At 38.3% G+C, this 26,543-nt stretch overlaps 1 protein-coding gene across 8 annotated transcripts in view; it reads right to left on the minus strand.

The window, feature by feature from the left end:
- Window positions 1-26,543, minus strand: part of WDFY3 (WD repeat and FYVE domain containing 3) — a 133,699-nt gene that overhangs the window by 24,368 nt on the left and 82,788 nt on the right. For 3 of the 8 annotated variants that reach the window (XM_027652734.1, XM_027652727.1, XM_027652731.1), the window contains 19 exons: window positions 25,672-25,745; window positions 25,408-25,569; window positions 23,882-23,976; window positions 21,746-21,866; window positions 20,510-20,727; window positions 16,982-17,217; window positions 15,591-15,725; window positions 14,146-14,325; window positions 12,695-12,739; window positions 12,000-12,233; window positions 10,533-10,632; window positions 9,463-9,623; window positions 8,657-8,886; window positions 7,690-7,799; window positions 6,673-6,855; window positions 5,853-6,010; window positions 4,320-4,397; window positions 3,116-3,343; window positions 2,258-2,311 (listed from right to left, as the gene is read on the minus strand). In XM_027652734.1, the coding sequence (XP_027508535.1) occupies window positions 2,258-2,311; window positions 3,116-3,343; window positions 4,320-4,397; window positions 5,853-6,010; window positions 6,673-6,855; window positions 7,690-7,799; window positions 8,657-8,886; window positions 9,463-9,623; window positions 10,533-10,632; window positions 12,000-12,233; window positions 12,695-12,739; window positions 14,146-14,325; window positions 15,591-15,725; window positions 16,982-17,217; window positions 20,510-20,727; window positions 21,746-21,866; window positions 23,882-23,976; window positions 25,408-25,569; window positions 25,672-25,745 (2,802 nt within the window). The remainder of the gene's footprint in view (window positions 1-2,257; window positions 2,312-3,115; window positions 3,344-4,319; window positions 4,398-5,852; window positions 6,011-6,672; window positions 6,856-7,689; window positions 7,800-8,656; window positions 8,887-9,462; window positions 9,624-10,532; window positions 10,633-11,999; window positions 12,234-12,694; window positions 12,740-14,145; window positions 14,326-15,590; window positions 15,726-16,981; window positions 17,218-20,509; window positions 20,728-21,745; window positions 21,867-23,881; window positions 23,977-25,407; window positions 25,570-25,671; window positions 25,746-26,543) is intronic. The other 5 variants (XM_027652733.1, XM_027652728.1, XM_027652729.1 and 2 more) reach the window with 4 other exon arrangements.

Here is a 26,543-nt window from a genome sequence, read left to right on the forward strand (position 1 = left end):
GAAGGAGTTTCAGGAACAGGGGGTGCAGCACAGTGCATGCCCATCAAGTGCTTTGTGCGTGCTCAGTCATACACCAACACATATACAGAACAAGGGCTCCTCAGGAGACCTGATCTGTCAGCTAATTTGCAAGGTAGCTACTAAGCCACTCAAGTAATAGTGGGGTTGCAGAAAAGCCTACAGATAAACCTACAACATGGGAAATAAGAAGTGTGGCCAGTATGTTATGAACTGACATGAAAGGCTGGGATTCTTGTGCTTAAAACTGATTGATCAGATGGTCATTTCATCACCTTTCATAACTCCCTACAACATATGCAGCTTATTTGTTAGACAGTTGACTTCTTTGTAAGGTAATACTTTGAATAAAAAATTGCCTCAAGGAAAGATATAGATACGTGGAAGTTGATATGAACTAAAAGCACTAAAGGGCTCTGCTTTAAGGTTCAAAAATTCTTCACTAATTCAGTTGTTCCTTTTTTTGGTAAAGATTCTTATGGTTCATGGGCAGGAGACTGGCACAAGAGTATGCATTTAACTGAAGCAATTCTTTGAGCACTGTTTGTACCTTTGGGTGGTATTTTTGGTCTTTTCTTTTGGTTTGGGGGTTTTTGTTTTGCTGAGGGTTTGTTGTTTTGGTTTGGAATTTTTTGTGTGTCTGTGGTGTTTTTTCTCCCTCTTGTCCATCCCATTCCCCATCACATCCTAATTCTTATGTTCCTCACTTGATTATGGAAGCAACATTCAGAAGAACTAAATGAGGACAATTAATGTTAGAATGATCACAGGAAATACAGGTGAAGATAAAAGTGTTATTAGAGAGCCAAGGGTCTTCCCAAAATTGAAACATGATGATGAAAACCCATTGATTTTATACTGCAGTTGGAAAATTTCTTCTCTGACTACTGTTTAACCCCACACTCAAACTCTAGAAAGTTTTTACAATTTGTTCAGTTCTCCATCACAATAATTTTTCTTTTGTTTTGCAGCATTATCTCCCCTGAATTTCAAAATTAGGTTGGGATAATGACAAAATACTATTATTACAAATCCAGTTCAGTGCTTTACATTATGCAGAATTGTAGAATATCACTGCCACTTAAGTAAAGATCTTCTCTTCTCCACTTTTGCAGTATTAACTGGACATACCTAAAATAAGAAATTACTGGGGGTTTTTGTGTTTAACTGTGTAACAGTATAGTGGGAAACTAAACGACTCATAAAAAAATCAAAATCAAACTAATTTTATTACAAGTTGATGCTTGGGGTGACAAAGTGATTAAGATCAGCAAGATGGAGATTTATTATTTCATGTAAAACTGGCTGTTCCCAAAATAAAAAATTTAAGGCACTGTGATCTAATTTGCTCACTTATGTTCAGCCAAGCCTTCACTCCTTCTCACCACAAAAATGCCACTCAGACAATGCTTAAAACTCCTGTGGAAACAATTTATCTATAGCCTAGAAAGAGAAATCCTAAATAGCACTGCTAAGATGAAGAAAGGACAACAGTAACAATTTATATTAGATATTCTGTATCATAGAATTACTTCCATTTATATGTATTAGTTTCTTGTTGACAGTAATTCAAAATGAGTGAATGCACATTACACATTGTACTTAGTGATGGGCAAGACTGTAAATCTAATTAACAGAGAAGCACATAATACTGAAAAGAGTAATACTGCAGAAAAGCCACTTCCAAGCAGGTCTTTTCAAGGCAGGATTCACGCCTTTTAAACAAATATGTATATTTCATTAATAGTAAAACTGAGAAGAGCCAGCTAAGACAAAATTAATAAGGGCTTTAACAGAAGTAGGCCTGTTACAGCCCATTATGGCCAAAAAGGAGAAAAAATGCTCACCAGATCCTCTCTTAGAAAGAAACACTTTCCCACTAAGTGCTTCCCAGTGATCGTGTTGCCCATTACTAAACATGTTCCACTGACCATTAGTTCAGACCCCAAAGCCACAACACTTCACACAGTGAGAACAGTGGTAGCAAAGCCCAACACAGCCTGTTAGTGTGCAGCAAAGAAGGGAAGATCTACAGAAAGTTTTATTAGGTGAAGGTTGAGGAAAGCACAGTAACGTCTTCTAATGTGATTACTGAAAAAACCTTTAGGCCTGGAATTATGTACTGAAAGAGCAAGTTGAAAGCCAAATGTAGAAGCCTTGTTAAGGTTGCCTAACATGCAGGAGGAAAAAAAGTTGTATTTATTTTACATTCTTTCAGTCAGTGTACTTGTTTCTTTACCTTTTGAGGAATGGTATCATCAGATGTCTCAGGAAGTCTGCTTGAGAAGTCAGACTGAAAACAGGGCATCAATTACATAAGCATCAGAGAAAGAACACTTTTGAGAAGAATGCATGATGGCATGTTCTCTACTTCATGTGAACTAGACTGTCACCACAGCTACTGTGTGTCAGATCACAAGCAGGCAAAATATACCTGATGGTTTAAAACTGACTGACTGCTATGACTGACTTGTTTTAAGTACTTTGACACTCAGGCTTAATTTGAGGAAAAAAATTCCTGCCTGCATATACATATACCTAAAAAGACACAATAAAGACTGCTCCATTTCTTAAAAATTGTGCTCCAAAACGAAAAGGAGCTAACTGCCAAGCTTTCAAAGGCCACACACATTTCTGCTACACAGCCCACCTTCATAATCACAGACGGGTGAAAATAGATTTCACAGACCAAGGCCCATATCCTGTTTGGGTTTTTTTCCTTTTTTTTCCCCCAGATTCTTGTTTACCACATTATTTAGAACAAGGATGAGAGCTCAGACTGAAATCTCCCATAGTTATGGTACTTCTCAGCCTCTAGAGGCTTGTGAAGGTGCCTGTGTTGTTTGCTGGAAGGAACACTCAGCATACCTCACCTGATGTAGCAATTGCTAATCTTCAAGTTCGTTTAGTTTTGAGCCAAGTGATTCAGTCCCTCCCCTAAACACACTATGAGGAACACCTGGACTTCACCAAGCATTTAGGACATACAGACAGAATACCACGTAATACCAGCAGAGCAAAACACATTTCTTAAGAAAAACTTATATTAAAAAAAACAGGACATAAAACTATCCATCACAAACTCTTGAACACCTACCAGCAAGTTTGTTTCTTGCTCAGCTTCAGGCATGTAGGGATACTGAGTATAAAACATGTCATTTCGCACCATCTTTTTCCTCATTCTGCAGGGACCCTCAGTCATCTCCAACATCCACTTGTCCAGATGGGAGCCAATGGGGGGACCCCACAAACCTCGCTCTCGGAGTAACTCGTATTCAATCTGAGACCACTCCTCTGTCACGTATTTTAATGCATTCTGCTGACGCTGAACACAAAGACATTGGTAAATGAATCAGGAGCGAGGCTTTTAAACCTGTCTCTGATATGAGCAGAGACATTTCCACCACACTGCAGAAAAACAAGTAGTAAGTCATAATTCCGGCACCGTTTTCTAGTATTTTTGGTGTCAGTTACCATAAAAGCAGGGGTCATACTGTAATCTTGTTAAAATAAAAAAAAAAGAAAGGGGAAAAAAAGAAAAAAAAAAGAAAAGAAGAAGGTAAAAGCTCTGCTTTTTGGTTTGCACTGTTAATTGAATATACTTCTAAATGGCAAACATGAAAGAAATGTTAACACTAAACCACTCTGAATTTGAAAAGGATTTTAAGAATGAAATTGTTCTGGAGGTCTTCCTGCCTATATTTGCACTGTAGAGAGAAGTTTAATGAAGCAGAGTTTGGTGGTTGTTTTTTTTTTTAACTAATTGCTTTCAATGACTTGTTTCTCTCAGCGGTTGATTTCTTAAGATTTATATAAGCACGCAGCTCAGCAACTACTTTGAACCAAATGTCTTTGAGAATGTTTGGAAGAAACCACAGGGTGCAACAATTTCATTCTGGAAAGCACAGAGCAGCCAATTATCATCACTCCATGACACCAGAAAATTTTATGCTTCTCCACATCTTCTCTTCCTTTTCTATAATGTTTTAGAAAGATAGTATATTTCCAATCTCTCTCTTTTTGTTCCCTGTTTTATTTTTTTCTTTACACTTCTAAGGAAAGACTATTTAAGCTTCTTTACAAGACTTTTAATCTACAACCAGATCAAAACGAGTTTCCTCATTTGTTTATTTGACTGCACTTAAAAATCCCTTAAAAATAACAACTCTATCTAAACATTCAAGTGTTTCACCTATGACAAGCCAATATTTTACAAGCCCCATGATGCCAGAAATGGTATTGGCATAACCTAACAGACCAAAGTAGCAGTGTCAGGTAATTAATCCTCTAAGCCACCATACCTCCTGGTATTCTTTATACTGCATATCAACCAGGTCCCGAACCACTGCAATGTGAGTAAACATCCACTGGGAAATTTCCTAATACAAAGACAAGAGAACAGACAGAATGACACTTCATAAAGATTTTGTTTGAATGAAAATGTGTATGAATAAATGTGTACGAAAAGGTGTATGAATTCATTACCTTGCTAAACTTGCTTGCAAATAATAGTTCATTTAAAGAAATTACTTAGATGATGAATTTCAAACTGCTGCACGCAGCAGTATTTAAGTTTTTGTTCGGTGTTTTCTTATTTTGTTCCTTTTTTTAAAGGTGATAAAATTACATGTAGGACTATCCTTTAAAAAAAAAACCAGCAAACATTTGGAAAATATTTGAAACACATGACTAACAGCTCAGAACATTCCCAAACAGCCAAACATTGGCACTGACAAATATTACTACTTTTCCCTGTTTCCTTATAAGTAATATTTTGTGGATGCTCCCTTGTTTGCTGGAAATCCTCAAGATACCCTCCCTCCTTACTCTGTCCCACAATATGCCTGTTTTCAATTATTGCTTCCTCTATTGACACAGTCAGCAACAGTTCCCATCAGCTCTTGGTGAGTTTCTTCCCTTTCCCTTTCAGTGTATGCCTGCTCACCAGGAAAAGGACAGAGCACTGAGAATTCTTTGTTTTATCAAACCTATTGGCTAGTTTGCAGATCAGAAAGAAAACTAGGAACGTGTTTTTTTCCAGAGGACACAAACTCAGATTAAGTCAACGGGAGTTAAACATTTCCTTGTGACAGGAATACACCTTGAACCAACATGTCCCCAGTGTTTCAAGTACTAAATACAATAAGAACTTAATCCTCTAAAACTTTCAAACCCCTCTTTCCTTTGTTTTCAATGCCCCAAATAATTTACACTCTTTGCACTGCCCCATTAGGTACAGTTCTACTGAGAGCACCAGCACCCCTGCTGTGCTACTCTGCTCTGGACTTCTTTTTAAATTATTTTTTTTAAGCAAGCAGGTTTGTAAAGCGAATGTCCACTTCTACCATCACATGTTGCTTTTCTGAACTCTTCTTTGTAGCACGATAAAATCAGCACAAACAGCATTTGTTTGGTCATGATACATGCATGGTCATAAGGGATTATTCTGAAACCACATAATCTTGGGGGCAGGATGGAAAAGAGGACAAACATCTGCCTCACAGCTTCCATTTCAGGGCAGTAGTGCAAACTGAATTGAAGACCCAGATTAGCAAAGCCATAAAGCACACACGTATCCAGAAGCACCTGAGCAGTCTCACCAACAACAAAAAGTTTAACTCTTGGCTTAATGTTACAGATATGCAGATGGACCTAGTAGATGAGGACACACAGCAGCAAGATGCCCAGTCTGGACAGTCAAAAAAGGGAAAGAAAACCAAGCACCAGATACCACTTCACACTCTACAAGATTCCCTCCACTGGGATATTTATCACAAGCCCTGAACATACACTGCTGGATTTTAGACTGCATGTTATTAATTGACAGAAATTACCTGTGTAGAGAGGTTGTGTTTATTCAGCCCACTCTCCTTGCGGTTTCTCCTGGAACCAGTTAGTTTAGAGAGGCCAAAGCCACTGCTAACTCGTGAAAGTTTGGACTGTGTGGTGGGAACCAAAGCCTCCCCTCTACTGATGCATTTCTTCTCATGAGCTGAAAAACAAAGTGTTGGGAGCGCTTTTTAGGTATTTCCACAGCCATCCCCATTACAGTTGTTTTTTTAAAAAAAACCCCAACCTTTTCTGTTGTGTCAAAAAGGCCTAACTCCACTCAAAACATTTCTGCAAATATACTATCAGGGAGATACTGGAAAACAGAGCAAACATCAGCCAGAGACAAAGCACATCTAGAAATACAGAGACTGAAAAAACAAGCATTCCAGAGAGTTCCCAGAAATTCTTTCCATACATCTAGTTTACCTCAATTACCTCAGAACTGTGTAATCATCAAAGGAGTCACATCTATGGCACTTTATTACCTGCTGTCCAAACTCTTGCTAATTCAGTCAAGCATCAGTTGACCTTCTTTATTATATGGGCACAGAACTAACTTGTTTTAACTTGTTGTCCACCAGGATTCCCAGGTCCTTTTCCTGGAAAACTGCTTCCTATGCTGAACAGATTTCTGAGCCAAGAAGTAGCTATAGCATCACTGCTGCTAGAAAAGGACCACTCAGTCACCCATTTCCAATCTTATCACTAGACCAAGAGTTTGCAGGCTTTATCCAGACATGCTCAAGAGGGGTCCCTCTACCTGCCAGGTTCACTCCTAAGAAATCTACCATTCAGGACAAACGAATCCTCGGTTATACTTACCCAAATGATTTTGCCAACACTTTAAACTCGCTTCCTCAATAAAAGGTCTTGCAACAGTTATGTCCACTTGGCCACGATCATTGACAGGCAGAGTCACTTTGAAAACTTCTTCTAAAACTTGTTTTTTACTGTGGATAAGCTCTGTCCACACTCTGTTTATGGCTTTTAAAAGAAGCTGGCGACCTGCGTAAGTACAACATCACAAACAGCAAGCTCTCTACAGTGCTTACAGAACTGGTATTTTTACAGTAGTGAAATGAATAATTTCTGCAATTATATTCTAGTTTCTTTCTCTCTTGCATGACATGTGAAATGCCTTTAGTCAGACTGTCTTTCTTTTTGCCATTAACATGCTATCAATTAACTTTGGCCATTTTTCCCCCGTGAATTTGAAATGCTGGCTCTGATTAGTTGTGGTTCATCTCCCACATCCATCTATTAACAAAATTGGATTGAAACAAACCTTAAAGAAGTCTGTGCCTCTATGTATGTTTTTCATACATACATTATGCTTGAGTATTTTTACAGGACTGTATGTCTAAGTACATACATGCACAAATATTAAACATACATATGTAAGAAAAAAAAAAAAATCACTGAATATTTTCTTCCACAGCTAGTTCATACATTTCTTTTGAGTGGAAGATCCTGAGGATGCCACTAAATAATAATTTTATAGTTTATACCAACCCACTTTCTATTGCATTTAACACAGTGCATATAATGCAGTATTTCTAATTCTGGTGCACGTCCAGACAAGAATAAATAGCTCCTACTACTTCAACAAAACACTAACTTATCCTGGATATGTCTATCTTGGTATTTCCAAGTGTCTTTTCATTAATGTTTTATATATTTTTATACACACACATAGCCCACACAGCTTTCCAGAGAGTAGCTGGGTAACGTACACACACACCCTAACCCCCTGCCCTGAGTAACTGAGGTAAAAGATTAGTGATGACAATACAGAAGTACCACTATGAGACATCTGTGGCTTTGTCACTCTCAGATTACCTTCACTGACATCTTGATTGTAGACTCCATCTGGTTCTATATCAGAAGGGATCATAATGTGCCAAGTTGTCATCCTGGCTTCTGCTTCCAATCCAAACCCATCAACATTGCTACAAACACACAATGAATTAACAACCACCAGAAAAAAACCAACACAAACAACAGCAACATACCAAGCTAAAGCATTTGATCCCCTGTAACAGGATCACAAAGACTAATACATGCTACTACAGCAAAGTAGCTTCACTTCTGTCCACTTGAGTTCTGACAATCTGTGATCACAATCTGAACTGAAAGTTTATGAAAAAATGACATGCCATGGACACCGGTGTCACTGGAGGAAGATGATTATATTTGAAGAAACACAAAACAGACGAGGCCAGAAATAGAGAACAGGGTTTGATGATGCTTGCCAAGTGTCTCTGGATGAAACACAAGTTGTGCATCTTTCTGGAAAGAACAAATGAAAATGCCAGGCTGGCATTTGAAGCAATGCAGAAAAGTGGGTGTCTACAGCATCTGTCATGGACACCTGATTTAATGCATGACTGGACTTACTCAATGCTGTACAGAATTAAGATACAGAATTTGTATGAAATGATTCAATAGGCAATAAATCAAGTGATGGGACCTTTATTAATTACCTAGCACCAGTGTTTCTATCTTTAAAACATTTCAAATTACAAAAGGATAACACCAAAATGGTTAGATAAACACTTGTCAGCATTTTAAAATACCTCTGTAAAAGGATGTAAAACCTGTCTCTATACCCAGGATCTTCAAACCTGATTTTGTTTCAAAATGAATCTCTTCAGCCTGTTTGTAATTCACTGGCTGGGAAGTTACAACCAGTTATCCAGAATTTGCTGACGTATTTTCAAGGTGAGTGCCATTACTGAGAAAGAACAGGACATTTTCGTACTTCACAGCCCTGGTTCTGGAATGAACTCCTGTCTGAGATATTTACCTTCCCCCATGCAGATTAATCAAGCAGTGAGCCAGGCAGCTGATGAACTCTTGATCATGATTCCCAGGTCCCAAAATTAAGTTTCTATTCACAGTAAGGACCCTTAGGGAATCCAGGAGAGCCACTTGCTGAGGAACAGTTTTGTGCGCTCTTGAAAACTGATACAAGATGGTTCTGTTCAGGCAGTGATAAATGGCATCCAGCGATAGTCCCTGAGATCTTCTTTTTGACTGATGGGGAACAAAAAAATCATGATCAGATAGCAGCAGAAAATCATTTTACTGGCACAAAATCTTTCCTTGAATTGACCCATGCTCATTTTTCACAATTGGTATTTTACCAAAAGTGTCAATTCCATGAATTTCAAGGACAAAAATTACATTAATGATAATACATTTATAATTTTAACATCTATAAAGATGCTGCTAATTTCTAACAGTAACAGTCTTCTAACAATCTCCAATAAAAGTATATGAGGAGAACACTGGCTTTCCAAAAACATCAAGGTAAATTTAGGAAGCTTCCCAAAATTCCTGCAAGGTATATTTGTTTATTTTGGTGGATTTCTAAAAAATAATGTCATCTCAGAGCAGTTTTTACTCAACTGTCCATATTAAAGCACTCCACACTGACAAGATGAGCTAAGAAAGCTCAGTAAAGAGAGAGGAAGCCTAGGGAAGAAAAGCATATTTCTATGCTGACCTGACATGTGTCACTAGCCCGTTGCTTCGTGACACCACTCCATGCATTTCAACCTAACCTTCAAAAATGGTTTTGCAGGTAGGCTAATAGAACAACACTGTTACCTGTGCAATGAGCTGGATTATGAAGTCCACAAGAAGCTTGGATTCTTTGTTGAACATGCCCTGCCAAAGCTTATCTACCACACGCTGTGTAAAATAAAACACATTGTTCACCAGCACTTGGTAGCTTCCTCCACTCGTTATAGGCAGAGATGCATCTTCCCCTAGGTAATAAAGAACACAGAAGTTTTCTTCATTTATCAGAAAAACCCATCTGCATAAATACACTTACATTAGTTTATGCTTTCTAGACTTCTGCAAAAGAGATTCAGTCAAAGATAAAGTTAAAACCTCACGGCTTCCCTACAATAAGTTTTGATGGTAAGCAAACACGGTTCTGGATTTATTTTATTAAGGCACTGTACCCAGTGGAAGACAAATCACTGTTATGGCAAGAAATGGGGAGCCTTACAAGCACTTTTGAACAGAAATGCATACAGCCCCATGACACCTAGGATGGAGACAGAGCAGACCTAGAGCTCCTGGGAAGTCCAGCAGGCCACCATGAAATCCAACTGGGCCCCTGAGCAGCCATACTCCTACAGGCCCCTTCCTGATCATCTAAATCCAGGCACTGGTGGAACAGCCTACCCTACTGACATCCAAGTTACAAGCTTCTAATTCTCTCCCTATCCATTTATCAATGGAGTGTTAATCCTTTTTTCTGGGGTGCTGCCTTCATAATAAAACTACAGTAGGAGGGAGTGGAAAAAAGCTAACTTTTAACCTGTGATAAATTGACACAAACTCCAAATCCTCTACCAAGGTAATAAGGACATGACAGATTATGCAAGATCCAGTTTCAGTTCTTTCTGATGTGACTGCAATTTGTCTGACTTTCATATCCAAAAGATTTATGCCACGTAGTTTTTTTGAATAACCTATTTTACAGCTTTGGCACAATCAAGGTAGTGAGAGAACATGCAAGGACAGCAACACCATTTACACATCAAAGGAAAGAAAAGGGCAGAGAGAAAAATAAAGGCAATCAAGATGCAAAATAGCAGGACAACAAAAAAAGAAAAAGTCATAGAATCAAAACCTTGTGTTTTGATTAAAGTTTGTTATATTACCCAATAAAACATCAGCTGCAAGTAAGTGGTCCATCACTCCATCCAAAACATATGTCTGAAACTCCTTCTGCTGTGTTCGAGTTGATCTTTCAGGGGAAGCCTGAAAAAAGATATGAAGATAATATTCAGATAATTAATATCTCTGAGCAAAAAAAAGAGGAGAGGAAGGCTGCCCTAGGTGATTTCCTCTTTTCTTAGCTCTTGTGAACTACTTTTATTTTCTCTTAACATTCTGTCCCAAGTAAAAAGTTTTGGCTTTATCTAAAAATTTAAGCGTGCATGTCAAGGATACATTGGCTGCAAGCAGTCTTACAGAGCAGGCATTACTCCTATTTAAATCCAGTACATTTATCTTCTGCCATAATAGAACTGGAAAAGAACACATTCTGAAAAGGTGTACAAAACTCTAACTATAGTTAAACATATGGTTAAACGGTGATCTCCTCAGTTCACACAGTCACCCCTCCTTCAGTAAAATATGAGTAAATGGGATAGATCAAACATGTAATCAATCATCACTTCTATGTGGGGTTCTGCATATTACTAAATCAGCCTTGATAAAGTCATATAATAGATACATGGGCTAAACTAAAGGGGAAAATGACTTTATCACCTTGTGTTGGTGAGTGAACACACGATCACTCCTAACTGAACAATTCACTTGAACACTCCTAGAAAGCAACACAGCATTAAGTTTAGCAGTGTTTACATACCCAATTCTCTTTATTCTAGGGGGCCAGTAACATTGATGAGTGATAACAAGTTAAAATAGCTGTAAAGCAATGGCAACCAACTGAATATGGTCTCAAACACTCCTCCTGATGTCAGTAGATAACTGCACCTTTCGGCATTTTATTTTTTGCTTTGTGACAGCAAAGAAGTGCCCAATTGCCCCAGGAAAATTGTTAGGAAATGTACAAGCATGGTCCAAAATTCCTGCAGCTTTTCAAAAAAGATGTCACCTCATCTTACGTATCAGCAATACATAAGATGAGGTGACAAATAGGCAGTCAAGGAAGAGTGAGAACTGATGTGAACTGAACATTTCAAAACACATTGTCTGAAGAAGGTGTGGGCAGTTAAACAGTAACTGAACTTCTCACCTCCCTGCCTCACCATTAACAGAATGATGCCTTCATCAAGTGTAACAAGTTTTAAAAGATAATTTACAGGGAGATAACACAGTTATTTTGTGAGGCTTTATAGCATATGGCACCATATGTCTTTTTATCTAATTGGCACCATCTATGGCAACATTTCTTTTTATGTAATGTGAATAAAACAGAAACCTTAATATTTCTGCAGGGATTTTATATTCTCAACAAAGTCAATACAGCTGTCATGGTCGGAAAGGTGTTTAACAAATGAAACATACTTCACAACAATAAAACTTGAAGAAAGCTAGGACTTCACAATAAGTTCAAATAATAAAACCAAAACAAAACACAAAACCCAAAGAAACTCTACCTCTAGCAGAAGATCTACCAGTGGAGTCTGTTTGCTGGCTGGTGTGAGACATAAGTTATCAATTATCATCACACGCATGAAGTCAAACACAAACTTTTTGGCAGGATGGTTGGTTAAGTACGTCTTGGTGCCAACATTGCAGTATTCTGACTGGCTCCTGTTCATGCCAGAATCAGCTGCAAAGGCTTTAAACTCTTCAGCTGGGGACCCAGCTTCATCATCAAGATCAGTGACCTGTGGAAAAGAGCATGTTAAAACTGTAGAGATCAGCAAATTAATGGTAGTTTTTTCACTTTTCTATTATTTGCTTGTCTTTCTAAGGCTTTTTTGCTTCATACTTTGCTTCTTAAGAAGCATTTTTACAAGATTATGATGTTCAGGATCAGTTCCCTAATACACAACAGGAGAAACATCCAGTTTCAGATTCTCAAGGCAATCAATCATCAGTGAAGACTGGTGTGAGTTACATTTCACATTCACTGACCAACAGAAGTACTTGAGCAATTTCTAAATACTTGGCAAAAATAAATTTTCTCATTGCAAAAAAAAAAAAAAAAAAGAAAAGTTTTTGAAAACTTATTAACTAAAGCAGTTAAAATAAAACCAAGACAGAAACCAACTAAAAAAAAGGCCATCAAGCTTACATAACAGAAAACAAAAAAGTAACTGAGCCTTTTCTTTTTTTAATACGATACCTTCATCAGAGTGCAGTTATGGGTAAGCCGGTTTCCCAAAAATCTCTAAAAAAAGAGAAAAAAAAAAGGGTCTCCACAGCTTTCCCATTTCTGATGAACAGAAACCTTTGAGAGGCTAGCTCTTAAAGAGGACTGCAACAAAAGCACAAACAGTAATGAAAGCTGTCAAATCCAAGAGACTGACTCTTTTCATGTAACTCCCTCCTCCAAGTGAAAGAACACACAACATGATTTCCCTCAACAAACTTATCCATTGCCAGCTTACATGTGAAATAACCAAACATTTTGGATGTTTGGTCTGCTTTAGTAGGAGAGTTTTCCCAAGAAATTAAGAGAACTCCAAGTATGTGTTCTTTCTAGTTTTATTAGCTGTCTCAGAAAAGCTGAAAGATCAGTTAAGAATTTTCTCTCAAGGCTGAATTTGGATTATAATGTTTTGTTGAAGAAACCTGGCTGTTATTTAGCTATTTCACAAGGGATTGATTTAGGTAGAGGGAAATGCTGGAGGAGTAAACCAATTTGGAGTCACGAGAGCCTTCAAACTGTGAAGAGCTCAAGTTGTCAGGCAGCTATACAAAGTTTCAAGGGATCTAACAGTTAAAATAAAATCTGCTCAGAGACACAAGGCTCCTCTAAAAATTCTACAGGTGAATGCCAAATCAGCATTACTAGTTTATAAGTAGCACTTTTTTGAGAGAGACCAAGCTGCTGTTAATATAAAAGCAAAAAATCCCCTATTTTTCATGAGAGACTCATTAGCATGCTCTGTTAAAAACTGATCTCCCACTTTTATTGACAAAATGATAGCACGCCACCAGTAAGTATTTCCTGAACTGTTTCATCATACCCTCCATTATTCTAGCATTTGGCAACCTGTAGCCCAACTATCCTTCCATGTTCTTAATAAAATTACTTTTAGATGTTGGCTAGCAGTACCTGTTTCTTTCCATTCATATTCTAGAAATAGTATTATTTGTAAATGGCACTAAGCTCAAAGAATACTTTAGGCAGCAATGTTGAATTCACACCCTCTCCTGGTTTGAACTCAGAAGTTCCAGGAAATGCAAGAACACTGTTTTGTGGTTAGACCACAAAAGCAGAAATGGCAAGTGGAAGAAAAAAGAAGTTTTAGATTTTATCACATCCTCCAGAGCAGAGGGCTGAATGCACAGGCTGACTCAGTCTTTTTAGCTTTTGTAAATATGAGCTAATATTTTTCATATAATTGAAAATAATGGTCCACTAGAAAACAATCAAATTGTGTATGTTCCCCTTAAAATGCTGTTCTGTTGAACACACGCTTCTCTCAGCTCCAAAACCCAAGTACAAAATGTCCAGCCCAGCCTTGACAATGCCCTCTTTTGCAGGCTGAGTTATGACTGTTAATTGATAAATCCTCAAAAGTAACATTCAGGGGAAAAACAAAACAGCTAAATAGTTGGATTTCCTACCATCTCAGAGTAAGGTCGTATGTTGAAAGGGAACACTGTTGCTGCCAGTGCACACAGGAACTCTGGACTCATCCACAAGGAAATGAGGTCTGGCACATTGTGATACAAATACCGAAAGAACTGCATCAGGGTGACTGGATATTCTCGAAGCCAAGAGCCTTCCTCCTCTGACTGCCAAGGCTGGGTTGAAAAACAAACACCAGATCAGCACAGACAGCACTAATTGAAGAATGCTTATTTCAGAAAGGAAGAGAAGCTGCAGGGTCAAATATGCAATCAAGCACACTGTCAAACATGCAATGACATACATGATGTAACGTGATCAAAGATGGGGCCAAATGTGATCAACCACATGGACAAGCACTTGTTCAAGCAGAGCAGACATAAGTGATTGAATAGGGGGCCAAGCACATGACCAGCTGTGAAAAGTGCATCGAGAACACGCCAATGTGTGTTGAAGGACCTGTCAGAACACCCGACTGAAGACACAGTGTCTGAACATGTGACCTAATAACTGATCAAACAAGTGACAGAAAATGAGTTTGAGCACATCACCAACACAAACCTGACTCAATGTGACAGAACACATGTCTAAGCATGTGTCTAAGCATGTGTCTAAGCATGTGTCTAAGCATATGATAAACACCCGACCAAACACGTGACCAAGCACCACGATACGGTGACCAGCAAGAGACAGGTCATGTGACAACAGGAATGTGCCCTGCAGCAGGTCATGAAGGCATAACCAGTACACATGTGCAGAAGATGCTTCTAAACATGTTAGCATGGGAGAAACATGCAATGGAGCACATCACAAACACATGACGACCAAACAGGAGACAACCAGACAGGTGCTGCTTTTGAAGCATTTTGTGAGGTAATTTTCAGCAGATAACACATTCGAGCTTCAAACAAATACAGAATTTTCCCACTGAGAGACCAACTTCCACTACTCCTGACATTAGATTCAAAGATGAGAAGATGACACATTTTTCTGGCAGTAAATTCATTTCCTCCAGCATGTGGCTATTCATAGACAGGGGACTTCTCTGCATGTGGAAGGTTCATGTACAAAATCTGCAACTCGCATAGCTCTGAGCAGATGGAATATACTCTCTCTAACATGCCCCCACGATGTTAATTGGAAAAGAAATTCAATTATCTCTGCCAAGGACATTTTATCCTTCTGCTTTCTTGTTTGGTTTTAATTGCAGCTAAACACAAAGCCCAGCCTTTTTGTGGCCACTAATATTTCCACAGACACTGGAAAAAAGTAATATAGAATAACCCACTAAAATGACAGTTTTCACCCAAGTATTATGAGCCTATCTCACAGCTGGTTTTGTTGTGACACTTCACAAAAAATTTTTCTAATTTGGCTTTTCATCACATGGCAAACTCAACTCATAATATTCAAATACAAGCAATATTTTTTTTATGCTTACAGAATTCAGCATGCTCCTCAGCATTCCCAACAACAAGAAGGCAGCTTCTGTGCAAACACTGTGTATTGAAGAGGTAACAGTGCCACAGGAGGCAGGAACTCCAAATATGAATGTCCAAATAGAGTCTAAATCAAACTGTAAGAGGTGAAAGAGAAAAAAGAACATGAAATAATCCCTTTCTCTTACGCAATTGGATACTGCTTTTTATTACACATACAATGCACTCATTTGGCAGTATCTAAAAAATTGTTCTGCATCCTCCAGACTTTATCACCGTAAGTTTCATATGAAAGTCACGTATCACTGAAGAAAATTTCTTTCAACAATGGGCTAATGTAACTGCAATTCTTCACAAAGTATTTAAGTGTTTTGAAACAAAAGAGCACACAGGTTGCACAATCCCCTCAGTTTACTTCTCTCACATCTAGCAGTAAAACCCACATGGTATCCCACAGAAGAAAAAAAAAAATAACAACTCAAAAAAATCAAGTTGCAATTTCCAGCAAGTCTAAATAATTAAATGAATTAAAAAATAAAACAGGACAAAGTTCCCACCTCCTGCATTAAGAGTGCTACTAAGTAGTAGAATTTACTTTTGATTAAACAGTGTCATACTTCAATGCAGTAAACAGATGAGTGAGCTTCATGCCTCTACTTCACGTTAGCACAGTGCTGAATGTGCTGAAAAGTACTGCTCTTGAGAATACAGGCAGACAGAATACCGCCTGGTCTGAAAACTTTTAATTTTCAGTTCTCACTGATAAATAAATGTTAGCACTGCATCCATTTTAAACAGGCACTTTGTCTATCTCGAGTGTGGTTTTTCATCATAAAGCACTACCCTAGGCCTTCTAGGACTCTGTTGTAGACTATAAAATATCTACTCATTTACATACAATTCAAACAAGCCCAAAATTAACCTGCTCAGAATAAGAGCAACCAACATTTTTCAGCAACTGGCTTGCTTCCCCAAAAAAACCACAGAGACTTTTTGAAATAAAAGCTATTTTGTTTTTGTCTGTAACCTTGAGAACCCTCTTTGACACAGCAACTCTCTGCTTCCTAAAAACCACAAAAACCCCCCACAACCAAAGAAAGCAAGCAAAAAATTATGTCCCCTTCAATGCCTATAGCACATCAGATTGAACTGGGGATCTAGTTCTCATTTGGCCCTGAAATGGACCAAAATGATACCAGTGACAGCTAAGCCATAACAGCCTGGCTTCCACAAACCCCCTGGGGTACCCCGTCCTCCCACCCCAGACAGCTCAGCACTAAACACCACACCCTGACTGAGTCAGCTGCAGAGAAGAAGGAGGGGATCTGGTTAATCCGTTATTTTCTTTCATGACAGACAGAACCACATTTACATCTTACTAGATAATCCCTACCTGGCAACCCTGATTACACTGGCTGCTGATGACAGGTGCACTGACCTGCAGGTTTTCAGGCAGTTCAGTGACTGGCTGCTGCAGGAAAAGGGCCATAAGAAGGAAATAGAGTGCAGGTACATTAGTGTGCTTCGGGAGAAGGGACTGCAGAACAGGAAAGCCTGGGAAGTGACAAGCATCCCGGTTGATCTCCCGGACCGTCGATCTGCCACCAGCACTCCTGCCCACATTGAACCCTAAGATGAAAAACAACACACAAAGACAATAATGTTAACAGGGAACTGCCTGTGAAGATCATTCTGACCCATGCAGTGAACTTGAGAGGGTGCCTCCTCAGAAACTGATGCCGTAAAAAATGAATGTGTGCATACAGACTGTCACACACATATGACACCATTCTGCTTCAGTTGTTCACTTTTTTTAAACAGCTAAATTATATCCTTCCAGTACCACATAGATGACACTGCTCCATACAGACTGTCTAATGCTACTGCTTATAACACAGAGATCCATTTTCTGCCTGTGACCACAATTTCTGACTTCTGAAACACCCAAGCTTCTGAAAAAAGATATTTTGCTGGCTGAGAGGGAAGTTATCACCTTAATCTCAGTTACAGATTTATATTACCAAGCAGCAATTCCATGGCCCATTTAAGTCTATGGGCAGCTAATTTTTCTCCAAAGATGTCTCAGGGGCATCTTATTTCAGATGTTTTGTTAATGATTAATCAGTTGGTATTAAGTGCTCTTATTTTGTTTAATTTAAGTGCTGCCAGAGCCACCTTTTGTGACCCCACTTCTACCTAGGTACTTGAATTTCCTCTTTAATGAAAAAAAAAAAAACCCACCAAAACATCAGGATAGCAGAAACTCTTATTTTCAAGTAAAGAAGAAGGCAGGAAGATGTCAGAGACTGAAACGGTTAATGATTTATGCATTCTAAGAGACTTCTGCAGACTTCTGACTTTCTGATGGGCAACTGGGCCCATCCCCCCGCTCCTCCAGTGCAGAAGATGTCAAGCCCCGAAAAGGCGGGAAGAGCCGAGTTTCCACGCCCTCCACATGAACTCCGCGCCAAAAAGGGGGACACCAACCTATGAAAACAACTCCCCGCCCTGGGGGAGGTGCTAAGGATATGGATTTTGACTGGTGACTTTGGGGCTTTGGCGGGGTTTTTTGTTCTTCCTTCTCCCCCCACCACCTGCGGATCAAGACATCGCTGGACCCAGTGGGTGGTGATTATCTCATCTTTTTTTTCTTGCTCTTCCTCACTCTTACCCTGTCTTTCTCTCCCCTATGCATTTTTCTCCTCCCCAGAAAGGTTATGACAGCACCCAAAATGTTAACATACCTATTGATGCAGAATTGTTAAAATAAATCTTGTCAATATATGTTTTCAAACACCGATTATTTAGTGTCGTTTCGCTTTAATCCACCCCAAAGGAATTATTGATAAAACCTGGGTTACCCCCTCCGCCCCCTTTTTCCTGGGGTGGGTCGTAACAGAAGACAGTTCAGTTTCCACATCAGCAGAGTGAGCCATTCTTCTGACATTGCCAGAGGTCAGGTTGTTTTTCTGAGACTCAAATACAGATACACTTTCCACCGGAAACTGACTTTTTAAACAGAAAACATCTATCAGGAATCAGACCAGTGCTACAATTTGAGGGAATTCCATCAGTAACTTTCAACAAAAATGGCTCATATTTCATCTCATGAGAAATTCTGGAGCCAGTATGTTCCGTCTTATTAAAAAACACAGGGTAAAAAAATTAGATAATCTGTCACTATCAGTTGATGAGACACAAGTTTAAAAATATCTGTTTGGACACGGTCTAGCTTGGATTTAATAAAGTGATACTATAATAAGAAAAAATAGGAAAACTCTACAAATGCTCTTCAAATGTGATTGTATATCAAAATCTTATTTAGAGAGATTTTGTGACTGAAGAAAGTGTTTATGTTATTGGATGCTTAAAGCAGACACTGAATAAACAACAGTCTATTGCCTAAAATACCAGTGGTTCTCAAGTTTTTAAGGCACAATCGTGCAAGGGAAATGCTTGTGCAAAAATTGTTTCTTAAACAAAATACAGAACGTTAATCAAAATTAGTCAAACAACAGGTGCTTTTTATGATAACAATAAATATTTGCATGTGTTATACGGCTTCAGAAACGCTGTTTTCCTTAATCTTTCTAATTATTAATGCAAATCATTATTAATGGAAAGAACCATCCTATGCCCCTAGCTGAATATCCCAAGGGATATATTATGGGAAACTGTAAACATACAAACTTAACAGAGAGTTTTATTTATGCAAAAGTAACAAGATGGCATACTTTGAAACCTATCAAAGAGACAAAGCAGAAAAAATATTTTTTAAATATTTTTATACTTTCATTTCAGGAAGAGCCCTCTTCCTGAAGTAAGATCACTTTCAACAACACTTCACAATTATTTCCTTATAATAAACCAATTCAGAAAAGCCTTTGGCGCAGAAACAGATCATACACTGCTGCAACACAGAGAGGTGGCTCCTTGTATAGTTATTTTAGGAACAGCTTTAAGTTGAAAGTATTGTGATACCAGTGCCCTGGTCTAAAGGCTACTCAAGCTCCTCAAAGGTTCCCATTTAACCTCAATCAGTGGGTTTGCACCAGGGCCTGAACGGACATTCATCTAAAACATTCCACCTTATCTGGACTGAAAAAAACCCCAGGTCCATGGGAAATTGCCTCTACACCTGCCTACAAAGAACTGACATCCATTACTTCAGACATTGGGAAATGCATTTCAGACAGCTGAGAGATACTCAAAATGGGGGTCCTGTAGACTGAAGTGTGATACACTGAATTCTAGGTCACATGGGGTAACTGAGAGGTTTGATAACCCTGATAAGTGAGGCTTTAAGAACCTGCAAAAAAAGTCTTTAATAAGACAGAGAGCATGTTTGTGTATGGACGAACATCGGAGAGGGAGAGGGAAAGAAACTTTGAGATGATACCACGAACACAGAAATTCCCAAGATAAAAGTCCAAACTGGTAAATCTGATTGGCACAGAACTCAGTAGACAAAGTAGTTCAGGTGTAACACCACACGATGCTCTAACTAATAATAGTAAACAAATAAGTAAATTTTACTGAATCTCTGTTAGCTGTGTACATAAGGTGCTATGCTATACTACCTTTTCATCTATAGCTTAGATGTGCCTGCCCATGGGACATATTTAACCTTACCATGATGGTAACAGAAAAAAACAATTGGCTACACAGGCTCTGTGCAGATGAACTACAATGACATCTGTGCAATGTCAGCTGGAGGGCAGTTTTGTAAAACCGCTCCCTTTTGCCTAGGAAATCTTAACTCTTAGTTGTCAGAAAATGAGGAGCAGAAGCATCTGATTGCAGCACAGACAGTAACAGAAAGGATGCACCTCCCAGACATCATCCAATAACCCCCCTCCCTCAACACAGGAGCACAGGTGTTCCCAGTAATCCCTAAATCCCGAGGAGTTGAGATGCATACCTAGCACAGTACCAATCTTATTGGTCAGGACAGAATCCGTCTGATCGAGCCAGCCTCCACCACTGAGACCCTCCTTAAACTTGATCAGGATGGACTGATTACTCAACAGGACCACAAGAATTCGCATGGCTGCTGTGACTGTGGTGGAATGCAGATGTTCTTCCATAAACATCATAATCCAATCAAAACCCAGTGTCTTGACCAGTTCTTCACAAGCCCTAAGTAAAGAGAGTTTTAAAAAAAAAAAAAAAAGTCACATTTTACAGCATTTAGTTTCCTACTACACAGCAAAAAACAATGTCCTCCAGTGCAGGGCAAACTTCAAGAGTAAATTCAGATCTATCAAAGAGTTAACTGAATTCTTAGGTAAGTTTGCTACAAACACAAATGTCACTCATTGAATCTTGTTAGATGGAACAGGTTAAGCTGTATTTATTTAGAAGAAAGGAAAAACTAATTACAGCTCCTGGGACTATTACACTGCATGATATTTCTCCAACTGTTGCTTGTGATAATGAATATGGAATTCTGAACTGGACACTTTTTGTTAAGCCATACAGGAATTTTTCACAAGTCTTCTGAATAAACAGGTGTTTAAAAAAGTGAAGGAACGTTGTTTGGTTGGTTTTATTAAGGGAAGAGTTGCTTGGAAATATCTGAAAATATGTGGGGTTTTTTTTCCTTTTTTTAAAGCACTATTCCTGAAAAGCTTAAACAGGTTTGAGTTGTGTGTCCATCAATCACTACGTAATCTACAAATGCCATACATTCACAAAATGCCATCGACAGACTCCAGACAGGCTACTGGGTTGAAAGCTGTATTTTGTCAAGGTTTAACATGAGAGTGATTCAATGTCTCTTCTCCATCTTGCCATATGACTCTACGGCCTCATTAAACTACAGTATTATTCTTCCCTCACATACAATTTTAAATAACTAAGGGGCATTCTACGGTCAATGATCCTAACAATAACCCCTGCTGGAGCCATTTGATCTCAACCAAATGAGAAGCTGATTACCCCACTACTCTAAAAACACAAGTTTTCTCTTTGACAGATTTTATTTTCTCTATAGCCACACACGAAGTTATGAGAAAACAGCACCATGAATCATGTATTCCATCTCTACTAGCATACTTAAAGGTAATTCAGTGAATCGAATGAGGGCTGTGTAATTCTCACCCTTGAAATAAAAAATTATAACCTTTCTCTACCTCAAGGGTTTCTTTGTACTTACTGCAAATTAACAGTTGTCTTTTCTTTAGATGTATACAGAAGCTTCAGAAGGATATCTAAAAGTCTGTTCCGTAGCAGAATAAGATTAGCTGAAACAAGTCCTCCAAAATCATCCTCTGTTCCTAAATATTAAAAAAAAAAACCACAAAAAAATAGAAACAAAATTAGGTTTTTGGAACTTGGGTATTTTAAGACTATTCATAAATTCCATCCATAAGCAAAGGAAGGTGTACTAAGTACACATACACCGCTGAGAAATGGTTGGTGCCCCGTTACGACTGTCACACACAGTTTGGGCAGTTTGAAGAACAGGTAAAAGGTAATCACAACTCCTCAGACAATAATCTAAACTGAAGTGGTCACTCCTGGCAGGTGGAGATACAAAACCAATCAAATACCAGCCCTTCACATTCCCCTCCCTTCTCTCAAAACTGCGTAACATGGTAACTAATGCACAATTTAGCATTTTGAAAGCTAGGTTGGTGAGGGTGAGGGGTGGGAATACTGATACTTCCCAAATCCCTCCAAATCTAAGAAATGGAGACAAAAATTAGTTGCCTTTTCTTTTAACAGACCCCCAAGCTCATCATCAGTTGAAAACCACACTGCAGCCAAGCCAATTCATGCAGCTCAGGACTAGCTTTACAGTTATTTTGCAAATCCCTCTTCCTGTACCTTATACTATCAGAGGAGGGCCATGCTTTTACATTATTTAAAATCAATAAAATCACAACTTGAGGCAACATGTGCACAAATAAAGACAGATAAATGGATACCTTCTGAGCCAAGGCTTTGTGTACAAGATGCAAACACAAAGCATCTTCTGTGACAGAAATACAGCAGAACTGGTGAACACCACTAGCCTAAAAATTTCTCGTCCTCTGCCTCAAAAGCTTCTCTCTCTATTCCTGCCACATACTGAATTTCTCCCCAAAGTTCTTCAGTCTCCTAGACAGGCAAAAAAGCAGCTCAGGCTGTGGTTAGCCTGGGAAAAAAAAAAATCATGGCTGGCCTGTAGGGAGAACATCAATCTGGATCTCTCTCCAATACCCACACCCTCTTTTTTACCAAAAAGCTCAAATTTAATCATCTTTGTGACCATAAGAAGCAAAAGTATTGAGAAGGAAGAGGTGAGGCACAGTGGAATAATGATGAATCCCACTGGACCACAGAAAGGTTTGGGTTGGAAGGGAGCTTTAAAAATCATCTAATTCCAAACTCCTCTGCTATAGGTAGGGACACCTTTCAGTAAAGCAGCTTGCTCAAAGCCCCGTCCAATTTGGCCTTGAACACTTCCAAGGATGGGGCATCCACAACTTCTCCGGGCAACCTGTTCCAGTGCCTCATCACCTGACAGTAAAGAATTTGTTCCTAATATCTAATCTAGACCTACTTTCAGTTTAAACCCATTCCCTCTTGTCCCATCACTACATGCCCTTGTGGAAAGTCCCTATCCAGAAAGTGCAGACTGCCTAAACTTTGTTCTTCAGGAAACCAGACCAATAAAACCAACTTTAAAGCAGAAAACACTTCTCTCTCACTTGTCCCTGTTCACCAGTATATTCCCAAGAGATGCAGAAACATGGGATCTTCAGATACTCCTTCTAGTTATTTGGGTGACATCCACTGTGGGACTAAAGCATTTCTGTTCAGGGAGACTGATGGAAAATGCAACTGCATAAGCCTTTTATCTTAAGGAAAACAAAGGTAGAAATGGTCTCAAAACAATTCAATATAAAAATTATTGAAGGACAGCAACATTTTTTTTTTTACCTAAGAAAAATAACTAGGCTGTCTTAGTTAATTCTTTCACTTCTTCCACACCTGGAGGGAAGATGCCTTTTTTTTCCCTTTCCCCACAAAGCAGTAGAGATGCACAGCTGATTTGAAGCAGCAAGTGGAGGAAAGAGAACAAAACTATACAGTGTTATATGAAGGAAACAAAAGAAAGCTGAACAGGTTTTGCTCTGCTTTGCACTCAATACTGAAAACCAAAGTACCAGTACTAATTGGCAGCCAGGTTATAACAAAATTATGACATTGCTAATGGCACTATTTCTACGCTTCATGTGTTCAAGCACAGAAGAGATCACAAAGTATTTTTATTCTACTGCTTCAAAGCGATGTCAACACTTACCACTGTCAAGTTTTTCTTCATTGTTTATTTCCATGACCACAAACTTCTCACAGACTGCAAACGTAGGTAAAGTGGAAGAGATGAACTGTCCAAACCTTGATGTATATAGAAAAAACATCACTCATTGATATGACAGATAAACTCTCATCTATCAATAATTCACCTTAAATATAAAACTGTGACACTAGTGACAGGGTAGTATCCCAAAATGTCAGCTTTCTCACATCTTTCCACATTGACGAAAGTTGTCTCTAATCAAAGTAACTACCCAAAACACAAATTAACTTGTAGTAATTAATGGAATCTTTGCAGACAAGTCTGCAGGTAAGGGACCCAGAAAATGCTCTGATTCAAGAAAGGAAACAGAGATACCACCAAGTCCTAGTAAAATGAACACCTCAAGTTAAAGAGAGGAGAACAAAAACATTATTCTCAACCCTTTATAGATGAACAATTATTACATCAATTATTACAGTGGTTACTCAACTCTGGAATAACATTTATGTCTATAGCTTGAGGTTATCTAACACAAGGTCATGGTTTTCCATGACAAGACGTTGATGTACTCAAAGAAAGGAGATGCAATATATTCCTCTTTCTGCTGCAACTAACCTGACATGATCCCTAGCCAGTGTACCTTTTCCCAAGTTATGCAATATTTTTCATTTTTTATTTCCAGGAAAGAAAACAAGGAAAATTCAGACAGGCATCCTACAATTTGTTCTGTAACCATTTAAGCTTAAAATCAATGGTTATATTCTTGCATAAATTTTTTTCTTCTGTATAATTAAAATAAAGACAGGTCAGATGTTCAGGTTGAGCCTTCTGACACCTATAATTGTACTTAAAGTGAGAAGCTGAAAACATGACCATTTGTATGCAAAGAACTGCAATATTTTATCCATTTTCTTTATAATGAAATGGGAGATGAGAAAAATCACGTTATCAAGGACTTCAGCTAATTTTAAAGCATTTCAAATACTCCTGTATGTATGAATTACAATAATTGGTGTAATTTCCATCAGTCTGAATCAATGGTAACGTATCTGACAGTCTTAAATATTTTTTTATACCGTGATGATTAAGAAAAAATCTGGAACTAAACCTTTCACTCAGGATAGTAATTAAAACTGCACTTTAACCTGAAGTATCATTATAGCTCATCTCAAGTAATATTAATAATATTCAATATTCAATAATGGTATTTAAGAGAAGTGCTCAGTGCTTCACATGAACAAGGGAGCTGCAATTCAGCACCTTTAACTTCTCACCTGTAGAACATTAGGCCAGTTTGATAATCCAGTCATACTTGATCAGACACAAACTGAAAACAATATGCAAATCAAGGCTTTAACATACTGGCTATGTCTAGTTCAGTCTAGTTCTTTGAGAAGCAAAAGAAAAAAATCTGTACATGAGCATTCCATGTTACACACTCCATGGCCGTATGACCATTAAGTATTTTTGACAGAGATCACCAACATAATAAAGACAAGAAAGACAGAACTATCACAGGTGTGGGTTACCTGAGTAAGTCATAGCTGCTAGGGAAGCCTTGAAGCAAAAAGCTCAGCACGTTACTAATTGCAGCAATAGTGGGCTGGGACAGAGACATGTCTCGAAGAGTCAGGAGCAGTCTTGGGATGAGCTGGAATTCCCTCATTAACTTTGCGTTCTTTGCTGCTTCGCTGGAAGAAGGAAAGAAAGGAGATGGCAATTTAAAATTGAGGCATCCTCTACATATTACCTAATCCTGTAAGTCCCATTACCAGGCTTGCATTGGCTCATACCTTGACTCAGTGAGAAGTTCAATGAAGTGCTCAAATAATGACAGATGAAGCTCATAGGGTGCATGAAGCCAGACCTGAAATACAGAATAAACAATGATGTGTTGGGTACACAAACTGACTCGTAGAATAGAAAAGGACATTAACATACCAAAGGTTATGAAAGGCTTGAAGAGATTAAAATTGTTCCTGTATGTGACTATTTACCTGTCCATAAAAAAATGCACACTTCCAAACATATTATATTCTCTGTCAGTGTATCATGCTGAAAACTTCTAAAGAGTTCTAGACAAAAAGTTACACAATTATCTGGAACACCTCTTTAAACAGATGGTGCAAAGCAGTTATTAGGGTTTACAAGGCTGATGTGAAACGCTGTGTTAAGTTCATTAGGCTTAACTGAAGATTTTTGTCTTTGTAAAATTAACTTAATATCTTCTGCCTGGATTAAACTCAAGGTCTTCCCTGATTTTGATTTTTTTTTGCCCAGCATTTCCTGCAGTTAAATTATTTAGATTCTCTAGCAAAAAAATCCAAACTAACAAACAAAACAAAACAAAAAATCAATTGTTCAATCAATAGAAGAAATAAAAGATATAAAAGCCAGAAAGCTCACAGTTACAGTTGCCAATCTTAAAATTGACTTGCTATTGAACAAAGTATAATTAATACTTGTGCTCTGGTGTATAAAACTGGCTTAAATAAAAATGTTTCTAGCTTTCACTTTTCTTCTAATCTTATAATCTAAAACGATGAGAACAAATCTTTTAATTTTCCTGTTCTGCATGACTAAGAACATCTAATTTATCCAATTTAAGTGAAATGCTTGGGTCACTGATTTCTGAATGCAGAAGAAAATAAATAATTTTAAAAAA

The sequence above is a fragment of the Corapipo altera genome, unplaced genomic scaffold (genome assembly GCF_003945725.1).
Source record: "Corapipo altera isolate COAL_440 unplaced genomic scaffold, ASM394572v1 69, whole genome shotgun sequence".
In the NCBI taxonomy this organism is placed as follows: Eukaryota; Metazoa; Chordata; class Aves; order Passeriformes; family Pipridae; genus Corapipo; species Corapipo altera.